We start from the raw sequence: 11,810 nt of genomic DNA, 5'->3' as shown, positions 1-11,810 counted from the left end.
CACAGATTCTATGTGATCACGCGCATGATGTTGTTTCCCCAGGTATCGGAGCGTCACTCAACTGTGCTTGGAATATTTTTCTCCGACATCTACCAAGCGTGGTTCAATTGTTTGGAAACCTTTCTTGCACTTTTGACCAGTCATTGTGCCGGGGGGGTTAGGCTTGAACACACATTTACTTCTTATCCCTCACTCTCAAGAAACGTATATATACACTTCGCCTCAGACCTTTAGAGTTGACCCAGTCTGCTTGCCCACAGGTCCTCTTCATTCTACAGCTACTTTCAAACATGCCTCTTCAGCCTGACCGTCTATGCTGCTTGAAGCCTCATGTAACAGGTCCCCAGGGCCCAAACCACATCTCTTGCTACAGTCCATGTTGCACTTCCGCCGCGGATTGCGAGAACGGTGCGCTGCAAAGTGGCGGATGCGTGAGCAACGAGGGTCTGGGTCCCAGTACTGGATTATACCGTAAGGTCTGCCCCAATGCGATCGCGTGAGTAGTGTCTCTCTCCCGATAATGTATAGTATCCCCGGTAGCTTATCTTTGTACTATCGCAGATTCTCTGACTATGAATCATCCGGAGATAATGTCCAATTTTCGTGGAGACACGGATGTGACTCTCACAACCTGTCTCGGGAAGAGCACTACCCCCCATATTTCAGAGCCGTGGACAAGAGCCTGTTCGACTCGGGCGTGGTCCGGCTCATGTATATATACACGTTCTTCTCCAAGAGACGAATGAGCTGGTAGTGCTTATTTCTGTGATTGGATTGGATTTTGTGTGGTACTGACAGCTACGTACACCAAATCATTGAATGTTCCCAGTGTTGTAAAATCAATGTTGCCAATTGCCCGTCGTTGTGAAACACTGTGGCTCAAGCTCTGGAATCAAACAGTTGCTTGATATGACTAGAAGTCAGCCGACGTTGACGGGTTATACAAAGAGTTAGCCCTTTCAGTCCAGCTCTCCAGCATCCTCATCAGACGAAGAAGTACGTATCGTACATCAACCACGCCGCCAACCATGAAGTACTCCTACGCTGTCATTCAAGTTCCCCACCATTCGTCGCTACATTATGATACCACAAAAACCGGTCAGCAGTATCAACTCTCCGACGGAGCTCTCGCCGTGCCATCCGCATCGCGCTCCCAGACCACCACTTTCACTACTTCGGAAAGGCTAGCCTTCTGAGAATCGTCTATATCGCTGTATATGAGATGAAGCTCTCGTAAAGCGCCATCTCGTTGTGAACACAGAGAACGAAGAGAGTCGAGTAAAGACGAAGGGATATCCCCGTCGAACAGACAACTTCGTATGCATATCGTGTGGAGGCGGGGGCACTGAGTTTCGGCAACGTCTGCATGGGCTGCACTATCTGAAGAGATTGTCGTATGTTCTGGAGGGCCGACAAGTCGTAAAAGTGGTTCGACGATCATTTCGACATCGGTCAGATCGTACACGCCGCAGTCTATGAGCAGTCTTTCGAGTGACGGCAAACGTCGAACCAAGTTCGCCCATAAATCCCATGTGGGTCCCAGGACATCGTTCGTATTTACGACAAGGTCTCGAACATCGTCTAGGTGCCACGGGGTGAGAGCGCTCATGGCCGTGGCAGTTGTATGCCTAGACCAAGGCAACTCACTCTGAATCTCTAGATCCAGGATCGTATTGCTGTCCCTTTTCTCTGGGTGCTCATCCAAGCTTTGAAGGTGCCTGTCAAGCAGATGGACCGACCAAGATAGCCCAATTATACAGATTACTTCGACTGTCTGTATGGGAGTGGCCAGTGCTGACTGTAATGGGTGGAGAAGTAAAGGAATAGCTGTGGATGACATCCAATCGGTGGAACGATCCAGTCCCGAAGGGTAGGATAGGCGGTAAAATAACATGCGTACCCTGGCAACATATAACCGACGTACGAGGTCGGTACATGCAACCACGTCACCGTCCAAGTCGAGGAAAGACAGTGCTGGTAGATGGATGGCATCCTCTGAGGTTATTGGTCTCCAGAGCCTTGCGTCAGCTGTAGCGCTGAAGAATCCGTGCAGAACGAGCGTCTCGAGGTCGGGGTTGTTCATCAACACAGAAACTACGTCCGAGAGAATGGCGGAGTGCTCCATCTTGGTCCATGATCGACCCAGCTCTAAGGTCGTGAGGCCGCGAATAATAGGAGAGCGAAAGAATGCATCGCAATCGGGTGTACCGTCGATGCACAACGAGTTCAAGCGAGGAGCGACCTGTGAGAACAAGTCGTACGGAATAGGACAAGAGTGGTAGGGAAGCTGAATCTGCAGATCTTCAAGGGATGGTGCTGGCTGTCGGAGGTATTCCTGTAAAATCGTTTCGAGGTCATCCTGATCGTCCGAATCGATGTGATGAAGACATAAGCGACGGGTGCGATGGGGAAGTGACAAAAACGGCCAAAGAGAATCGATGTACTCCGAGTCGGTTTGTACGATCGTTAAAGGACCGTTTCGAGTGCGACGTAACATCTCTGCACTCCATTCCGCATCTTCTATCCAGATATTCGACCAAAGTGCTGGGTCGTTGAGCGCAACATCCCTCCAGATTCGACAAACATGGGTGACATCGATCAGACACTGCATTTCGGACCAATAGCGCGCTCTAGCGGCGTGAACTCGTCGATTAACAGATGAATGAAGCGGACCCCATACGATAGTAGGAGTCAGGTGGCGGAAGACAATGGTAAGGATCTCTGCAGGTAGTCGAGATACGGATGCCAATCGATTCCAGTGGGACAAGGCAGCGCATGCGTAGTGCACAACGGCTTCGACCTCGTCATTCAAATCAGCTGAGCGTACTTCAGCAATTCGTGAATCTTCACCAACGGGGTCGAGATGGATGCTAGGATCTAGGGAACGAGTCCGCGACATTGTGATGTGGGACCAGAATTCATCGCTAGATTATAGGTTAGAAATGGCGGTGCCGGATCCTTTAGTTTGTGCTCTCACCTTCGTAGGTTAATAGTCTGCATGGGGACTGGATACATCGGAGTACCTTTCGTGCGGCTGTGTGAGGGGTTGTCGATGACCGAGAGATATCTTTGAACCGCCTCGAACTCTTCGCTGATGTATCGGCGAGCGTGAACAACGTCAGCGCTAGTGATTCCCTGTCTGACCGCAACATCTGTGCAGGACATGAGCCTCTCAATCTCCACATTCTTCCAAAACACATCACTATCCATGGCATGTCGTGATCAGCGTCAAGACCGGGAGCTGATGAAAAAAAACTACTGACATCGCTGAAGGTTGCGCTGAGCCGGGTTCAGAGGTCTCCATTGAGGCGGTCTACTCAAGGTCCGTCGATTCTATCGTGAGTGGGGAAAAGTTAGGAAATATGATGACTCCAAGTCCGAGTCCGAGTTCGAGTCAATGTTTGCTATCACGTGGCTTTCTTCCACAGAGCTATAGTGGCGCGCCACAAAAGTTCGGATTCAAGGCGGCCTCCTGGTTCCTCACGAACTTGCCACCGAAAGACGCACCCTAGCCACAATCATCCTACGACTGAGTACAGATACCCACTCAACTTGTTAACGAAAGGATGGCGAAGAAAAGAATTGTCATAGTTGATCGTAATCTACTCGACTCATACGCATATGCACATAACCGTGACGAGACCGGAGCTCGTATTAGCCCACTACCGTCGACTCGAAGTCCTTCACTATTACTAGCAGCCAACGAAATCAACGTCGTCATCATCGTATCACACACACAAACACACAAACACAGACACATAGCAGCGAGACAGAGAGAGAGGCAGAGAGAGAGAGGTCGTAGCGTAGCGAGGGAACGCATAAGGAAACAGAAGAGAAATAGCGGACTTGAACGGAAAAGAAAGAAAAAGACCAGGCGAGGAAAAGGGGGACGATATATCCGGACCGATGACGACGACGCCCTACACGGTACGATCAAGTTTTTGGGCGTGCTGCACGGGTATGGAGGAGGAGATGGATAGATGGATGATCGGATCGACAGTGGCTGATATTTGTGTAGAAGGCTATTTCAGCGACTGGGTGGCGGCAGGGAAGGCAGGGCAGTGGGTACAGGATGATGGGAGACGATGTAACCAGATTTGAAGGAAGACGAGTGGTACAGATGAGGCGAGAACGACGAAGTACTTGAAACCAGTGTGTGTGGCGTATGTGAGCGTGGCGGTGGCGATATATCTAGATGAGGTCGGCGACGTTAAGGGGCATTTCATCGATTTGGGTGTTATAAAATTCTGCATAGCAATAAATCTGATCAGCGACGGCACCATGGGCCAAGAAGAAGACGAGGACACTCACGTTCGATATCCCTCAGCATCCTAACGTCCTCGGTGGTGACAAAGTTGATGGCAACACCCTTACGACCGAAACGACCACCACGACCGATACGGTGAATGTAGTTCTCACGGTTGGTGGGCAAGTCGTAGTTGATGACCAGCGAGACTTGCTGGACATCGATACCACGGGCGAGGAGATCGGTGGTGATGAGGACACGAGAAGATCCGGAGCGGAACTCCTTCATGAGGACCTCGCGCTGCTTCTGCTCCATGTCGCCGTGCTGGTTGACGCAAGAAAAAGGGAGAAATAAGAACATTAGTCAGCATATCGCCACACGAATTTACATAAGGTGGGGGAACATGAAAGGAAGTGAACGCACCATGGCAGAGACGGTGAACTCTCTCGAGTGCATCTTCTCGGTGAGCCAGTCGACCTTCCGCCTGGTGTTGCAGAAGATGACGGCCTGGGTGATGGTGACGGTCTCGTACAGATCGCAGAGCGTGTCCAACTTCCACTCCTCCTTCTCGACGGCGATGTAGAACTGCTTGATACCTTCAAGGGTCAACTCGTCCCTCTTGACCAAGATCCTGACGGGTTCACGCATGAACTTCTTCGTGACCTCCAATACGTCGGCGGGCATGGTGGCAGAGAGAAGCACGACCTGAGTGTCCTGCGGCAAAAGCTGGAAGACCTCGTAGATCTGGTCCTTGAAACCGCGAGACAACATCTCATCGGCCTCATCGAGACAGAAGATCTTGATGGTGTCGGTCCTGAGAGCGCGACGGTTGATCATGTCGAAGACACGGCCGGGCGTGCCGACGACGACCTGGACGCCCTCCTGGAGCTTAGCCATGTCCTCACGGACGTTGGTACCACCAACGCAGGCGTGGCATTCGACGTTCATGTAGTCACCGAGGGCGACGACGACTTTTTGGATCTGCTGGGCGAGCTCACGGGTGGGGGCGAGAATGAGCGCCTGAGTGCCCTTGATGTTCGGGTCGAGCTTTTGAAGGATGGAAATGGAGAAGGTGGCGGTCTTGCCGGTACCGGACTGGGCTTGGGCGATGACATCGTGACCTTTCACGACGGGGACGATGGCGCGCTGCTGGATGGCAGAGGGGCGCTCGAAACTTTCGGATAATGGATGAGAACGAAAGACCGTGAAAACGATCAATAAAAGGACTCACCCGTAGGCGTAAACACCACGGAGAAGGTCAGGCTTCAGGTCCATGTTATCGAAGCTGGCGGGTTCGACTGATCAGCGCGCCTGATCCCAGTTCGCACAACGAGCAAGAGACTCACTTGTCGACGATCTGGTCCCAGTTGGACTCGATCTCGCCTTCTGGCACATCCTGGAGGGTTTCTTCACTAAATTCACGAAAAATCCCACAAGGTCAGGGTCACGGAAAAGATGGGACAAAAGAGCGCGTAAAGCGGAGGAAGGTATACTGACGCAGACATGATTGGTTCTTTTGAGTTTTGTACGATATCCAAGAGTCGACTGTTATTGTCGACTGGGCTTGGACAAGTGTGGTTGTTGCTGGTAGCGAGCTGGGTGGACCGACTGACGGTGAGCGGGTGGGTAAGTAGGCAAAGCTGTCTGACCTAGCCAACGACCCGCAATTTTTCAATCCGCGTTGTTGTCGGGGATTGCCGAGAAGATACAAACTCCGTCCGTTCCGTTCCTGTTCCAAGCTCCGTTCCTTCTTTCAAGTTCTTCCGTTCAACCACGCACAGACGTAGACCACAGCAGTAGACTTTGAATCCTCCACTTCTTCATGTCCAATTTTGAGACCCTTTCATGGACTTTCCAGCTGGTTGCTAATAAAACGACTGATAATTGCCCACACTGGTGCCAGGACTCGTCAACCACCAGAGACGGTTCCGGGACCGAAAACTCCAATATTCGAGTCAATCCCGCACTCAACAAATGGTCACCTTGAGTCAACGTTCGGCAGCGTCGATTATTCACCGCTTTACCGACCCAACGCGCCGCAAAGAGACTATTGAGCTTGTGTACTTCTGTACCCCTCCCCCCTCGAATCAATACATGTAAAATCGCACTGGTCTAAATCGACAAAACCCATTGACACCCATCAACAGCCTTATTACATACAGTAAACACGGCCTTCCACGTTATTAATTATCGTACGCACTTACAACACAGCACCAACACACATGTACATGTTAGCACGTAACAAAGCAACACCACCGATGAACTATACTTCAAAGAAAGAGAAAAGCGTAGACGAAGACGAATAATAAGAATGGTTGACAACGATGGTCTCCGAGTGTTCCCAGGAGAAATTAAAATAACTTACAGCCCCCAACTAAAAAGAAACTCCACCAAACCAGTAAAATAGCAGTATAACACCATATGGATAGAGGGAAAGGGTGAAGAAGATGGGAGATAGGAGATAGGAACGGGAGACTATGTGCCACAGCACGAGCCTTTGGCCTGGCCGTCTAACGCGACACCTCCAGAGGCACTCGCGTTCGGTTTCGACAACTTCACACCCGGACTCTGCGCACAGCAAAAATTCACACGTCAGTCTCCATGTTCCATGACACCAAGTCGAGGTTCAATGAGATCAATGAAGTAGAGCAGAGGATATGGGAGATGGTGAGGTGATAGGCGAGGAATAATACGTACCCGCTCATCATCGAACACCCCCCTCCTAATCTTGCTCAAAATATCTCTACAAGCCTCCTCGAACGCCTTCTCCACATTCTCCCCGTTCTTCGCGCTCGCCTCGACGAACAAAAGGCCCTCTTCTTGCGCCCAGAGCTGGGCCTCCTCTACGCTAACTTGTCGCCTCGAAGATGTTGGGGTTATTGATCTTGATGGAGCTGTCGTGGGTGTCGGTGTTGTTGTTGAGGAGGGTTGTGATGACGTTTGTGTTTGCGGGGATGATGAGGATTGGGACGGCGACGAGGATGAAGATGGTGGACAGAGATCAGATTTGTTCCCGACGAGGATACAGGTAAGATGTGGATCTGCATGTTTCCGGACGTCTTCGAGCCACGTTCGTGCATTCAGGAAGCCTACAGCATAGCACAACACAGGGAGCGTAAGTGTCAACATATCCGATCATGCGTAAGAGGTGAACAGGATAATGAAGAAGGAGGGGAAGGAGAAAGTCAACTGAGAACTTACTTTGCCGTGATGTGATGTCGTAAACGAGTAAGCAGCCTGCAGCTCCCCGGTAGTATGAGCGTGTTATTGAACGGAAGGATTCGGTCCCTGCTGTGTCCCAGCCTGTAGACGGTGAGCGGTCGTGGTTCGTCCGTCATGAGTAGTTATGCATCGAGAGGGTAGGTTGTAGATATTTGTGGGAGAGGTTAAACGCAGATGTCCGGGATACGCAAATGATTTAAAGATTCGATCAGAATCAGACACTTCCTGCCATGAAGACCGGGAAAGAGGGATATGCTCACGACGCACATTGCAGTTTCACGACCTTATTCTCTTCTGGTATCGTAATAAGCTTAGACCCAAATTCGACACCTAACTGTATACGCCATGTCCACACAAGAGGCAACCAATCTTCCGTCAGTTCGTTTATGATGCCTGGAATAGCTGTGGTGGAAATGGAGAGATATGTAGAAGCGGAGGGACGTACTGTGGGGTCTGGATTGGCCAGGAAACGTTGATCTGTGAGACGAACAAGTAGAGACGATTTGCCAACTGCTGCATCGCCTGTGAACGTTTGGAAGTGGTGCAGATTGGAAAGGTCAGTGAGCTGAGAGGAGATGAGAATGAGAGAGCAACGCACCTGTGATGATGAACTTGAGAACGTAGTGCCAAGTTATGCCAGACATGTCTAGATGGTCTCGAGGATGCTTATACTCTATCGTCAAGTTATCTTCGACAGCAATCTAGAGGATGTGTTGTAGTTTATACAGCAGAATTTCGAGTCAAACGAGGTAATAGTTAGAGAGTGAGAAGCAAGTGAGAAGCCTTGTTGCAGTGATGGAAACGAACAGGCCGTGTTGCAAGGTGTTGCAGCGTGCGCCACCGACGACTCACCCGGTGACGTCGCGCGGACCTCCCCGGGGACGCCAGCCTCGGCCGGTCGGCCTTTGCCGAACACCGGCGGACCTCGTCCCGGCTTCATCCCTACGCTGTTCTCGCTGTCCAAGTCAAAGGCAACGATACCTTCACTGTATTCACCATGTCTGCTGCTACTTGGCGTCAATTTTTCACGTATGTCTGGTTTCTTTGTGTTTCCGAATAAATAAGGAAAGTGAAATGGAATACTGACGTTTTCCATCCCCTAACATCCTCTCAACTTCTCCCTTCGAACTTTCCTCGCTCGCCGGTCCATCCACTAATTTCAACATATCTCTGCACAACCACCACAAAACTACTGGAATACATCTTCGTGCATGCAATCAAATGAAATACGAAAAAAAGCTTCAACAAATACTCCCAGATCTCCGCTCGCGCTGTGCGCAACTCCCTCAATGAGTCAGAGCGCGTCGTCGCCGAGAAGCGTGGCTTGACCGCTCTTCGTTACCAACACTGGGAGGATGGGAAGGGTGGCGAGCAGGTACGTCTTCATCCCTTTCATACTAGACGTGTTTACTGACTTTGGAGACTGTGTTTCATTCTAGGTCGTGTTGAACCCTGTAGAGGACGAGGCCCCTAAGAAGTCGGCCGCAGTTTGAGAGTAGTTGAGCTGGTGGATGGGAGCGTAGACTGGGAGGTTAATACCTAGATCGCGACATAAAATTCGACAATCCTTCCTCCTCTATGGGCGGCACACTTTCTCGACAGATCTACCCTCAAGTTTTGACTCTGGAGTGCCCACGCAAGCGTCTAACGATATCAGTGAAGAAATCTGTCTGAGTGAGTACTTTTGAGTCGGAGGGCATGATTCCGTGGTACAACAACAACTGTCCTATTCCGACATCTTTTGCCTCGGGTGACTGTGCGGTATGTACCTCCACAATGAGAAGGGGTGTAAGAGAGGTCCTTTGAATGACTGCCTAGGTACTCCCGAAGACCGCTTCAGTCACACAAAACGTATATATATTTCTGCGGGTGGGCCCCTCTGTGATTTCCTTCCTTCACATTTCCTTACCCAATCTTCCTCGCAAGGCTGGTTACCGCTTTAGACACGAACATCCGTATAAGCTTTACTAGCGTCTATCACCCTGCTAATATGGATGCCGCCAATAATCATCTCGTCACCTCACCGCCGTCTTCTTATGCAATCCGACTCGTGTGTCTCTGAGCTTACGGGTGAGGCAACATCGTGGTCGAATATATGAATGGCTGGTGAACGCTAGGTTGAATGGATATATCGTGATTCGTTGTGGACGCCACATAAATTCTTTTTCGACTTCCCCGCCACCCGTCCCTCGGCCACGACGGCCATCTGTCCCAAATGAGGGCAGATTGGGTCCAAAAGCCGCACACATGGCCGGAATGGGGCCTGCACGTGGCGCACTTATCAGTCATCGGCACGTCCTTTTTTTTTCTTCTCTCCCATCCTCGACCTCACCATCACCCATCCCGTCCTCGACGTTTCCCTCATCGACAAGAAGTCCGTCTTTCAGTCCCCTTTTGTGAGTGAATTATTCTAAATGTGCCCGGCATCAGCACGAGATGGTCGCGTGGATCGCCTGCAGGCAGACCTCGCCGTCGACGTCTGATTCCTAGATTCTCATCGAGGGTGGCGGTGATATCAGCTCCGAGTCTGCTGCTCTGCGCGCCTTATAAAAGCGGGATCTCCATCCTTGTGATCACCACATCCTCTCTTTCCTTCTTACCACCATCATCTCCTCCCCTCTCTGACTCCAAACTCCCTTTTCTTCCTCGTTTTTCAAGACTTCAAAACTCTCAATCTACAATGGCCGGCGCTCGTGGATGCTTCAACTGTGGTGGCTGTGCGTAATAATCTCCGTGTTGTCTGTCGTCGTCGTTTTTCCACTCCATCTTCCCGCTTTTGCCACTGCCTGTGGTTGGTTCGCCTCCAGCCAGTTCCTCTACACCTTTCCCTTACCCACTTGCAAAACCACACTGTCTGCGCCTGGCCGACAGTCGATCCCACCTCGATGTCGGCCTTCGATAGGTGGTGACTTTGGTCCTTACTGCTAAGCCCCGCGGCTATCGGTGCTCATAGGTGCTGAAGGGCGGTTGCGTGGTTAGGGCGAGGGCATGGGCGCCTGTGATGGCCTGTCATCACTGGCTTCTACTTATCGTACTCGTTACATTTTTTTTTCAATTCGCTTCACCAGCCTTACGCTGCACGAGCTTATCTATCTCCCCATCCTCCAAATTCCCTACCCCTTTCACGTCCACATCGTCACGCCTGTGTTTTATCTCGATTTATCCCTCGATAACCCCTTTCTTCTCTGTGCGTGGTGCGGTGCTGACGGGGCCGCGTTGCTTTCTTTTTCTTTTACATGCGTTCAATACGTCGATACCTCCTCGGGGATGCGATGTACGTCGTCGTCGGTCGTCGTTCGTTCGTGCGGGGTCGGGTGCGTCGGTGCACGAAACAATTGCAAAATATATTCACCTTTATCCCAATACTTCCGCGTGCGTGGATTGGGGGGTGGGGTTGGTGCGTCGTCGTTGTTCTGCGCTGTTTTCGTTCACCTCGTTCTACCCGTCATGGTCGCCAACCGCCAATGAACGTAATCGTTGTCGCCGATCATACAACGTAAAATTATGTGTGGCGCTATTGACCATGTCGTGCATGCAAAATCGCACCGCATCACACCACAGTCGGTCACCAGGCAGCTAACTGCCCCAAGGCTGGTACCCCTACTTGGTCAGTCCCCGTCGATATGTGGCTTCGGCCGCCCCAGGCAATCGCTCATTTCTAATACTTTCGTGATTCATCCAACAGCTACAACTGTGCGTCGCCTCGGTTTGCTCTCCGCTCAACTCGTTTATTCTGACGTGTTTCTTGGATGTCTCGTTTGCATCGACATTCTAGGTGGTCTTGAGGGCCACGTCTCCCGTGACTGCACGATGGAGCAAAAGGCAAAGTCGTGCTACAAGTGTGGCCAGGAGGGTCACATCGTACGTCCATCCTCCTTCCCTCCTCCGTCTTCGTCCCCCTCTAACCTCCGTCCTTTCTTCATCCTTCCTCTGCATACCTAGTCCCGCGACTGCCCCGAAAACGCTGGTGCTGCCTCCGGCGGCTACGGCGGCAGTGCTGGTGGTTTCGGTGCCTCCGCCGGTGGTGCTTCCTCCGGCGCTGAGTGCTACCGCTGTGGCAAAGTCGGCCACATCGCCCGTGCGTGCCCCGAGGCTCCCGGAGGGTTTGGTGGTGCTGGCGGGGGATTCCGCGGTGGGTACGGCGGAGGTGCTGGGTTCGGTGGTGGACAGCAGAGGACCTGTTACACGTGTGGTGGTGTGGGACATTTGAGCAGGGATTGTGTGCAGGGGAGCAAGTGCTACAACTGCTCGGGTGTCGTGAGTGTTTTTTTCTTGAACACCTTTGTGTTGTGTGCTGGGGTGGGTGCGACTTGATAACGATGCTGATGCGACGGGTTTTCTC

The 11,810-nt window shown here is 51.5% G+C and overlaps 4 protein-coding genes across 4 annotated transcripts; 1 reads left to right on the top strand and 3 right to left on the bottom strand.

Annotated features, from left to right (window-relative positions):
- Nucleotides 1–1,531: 1,531 nt before the first annotated feature.
- STEHIDRAFT_118801 (uncharacterized protein) lies at nt 1,532–3,018 on the bottom strand (the record flags this gene model as incomplete). Its single annotated transcript, XM_007300744.1, has 2 exons — nt 2,978–3,018; nt 1,532–2,924 (listed from the first exon to the last, which is right to left on the bottom strand). A coding segment is annotated over exon 2 (1,243 nt), but the record flags the coding sequence as incomplete, so codon positions are not given.
- A 551-nt stretch (nt 3,019–3,569) lies between these two features.
- STEHIDRAFT_92074 (DEAD-domain-containing protein) lies at nt 3,570–5,855 on the bottom strand. Its single transcript, XM_007300743.1, has 6 exons — nt 5,744–5,855; nt 5,593–5,658; nt 5,478–5,531; nt 4,670–5,420; nt 4,312–4,570; nt 3,570–4,247 (listed from the first exon to the last, which is right to left on the bottom strand). The coding sequence occupies exons 1-6, from the start codon at nt 5,749–5,751 to the stop codon at nt 4,192–4,194; spliced, it is 1,194 nt and encodes a 397-aa protein (XP_007300805.1). The 5' UTR covers nt 5,752–5,855; the 3' UTR covers nt 3,570–4,191.
- A 501-nt stretch (nt 5,856–6,356) lies between these two features.
- On the bottom strand, nt 6,357–8,271 carry STEHIDRAFT_118799 (ras-domain-containing protein). Its single transcript, XM_007300742.1, has 6 exons — nt 8,067–8,271; nt 7,914–7,990; nt 7,736–7,802; nt 7,448–7,549; nt 6,944–7,335; nt 6,357–6,814 (listed from the first exon to the last, which is right to left on the bottom strand). Exons 1-6 carry the CDS (start codon nt 8,110–8,112, stop codon nt 6,722–6,724), a joined length of 777 nt encoding a protein of 258 aa, XP_007300804.1. The 5' UTR covers nt 8,113–8,271; the 3' UTR covers nt 6,357–6,721.
- A 194-nt stretch (nt 8,272–8,465) lies between these two features.
- On the top strand, nt 8,466–8,882 carry STEHIDRAFT_51293 (uncharacterized protein; the record flags this gene model as incomplete). The annotated part of the gene is made up of 2 exons (XM_007300400.1): nt 8,466–8,497; nt 8,708–8,882. 2 exons carry the CDS (start codon nt 8,466–8,468, stop codon nt 8,880–8,882), a joined length of 207 nt encoding a protein of 68 aa, XP_007300462.1.
- Between the last annotated feature and the right edge of the window lie 2,928 nt (nt 8,883–11,810).

This window comes from Stereum hirsutum, assembly GCF_000264905.1.
Source record: "Stereum hirsutum FP-91666 SS1 unplaced genomic scaffold STEHIscaffold_3, whole genome shotgun sequence".
NCBI lineage: Eukaryota > Fungi > Basidiomycota > Agaricomycetes > Russulales > Stereaceae > Stereum > Stereum hirsutum.
The sequence above is the reverse complement of the archived record's forward strand: the minus strand, read 5'-3'. Positions and strand labels throughout refer to the sequence as shown.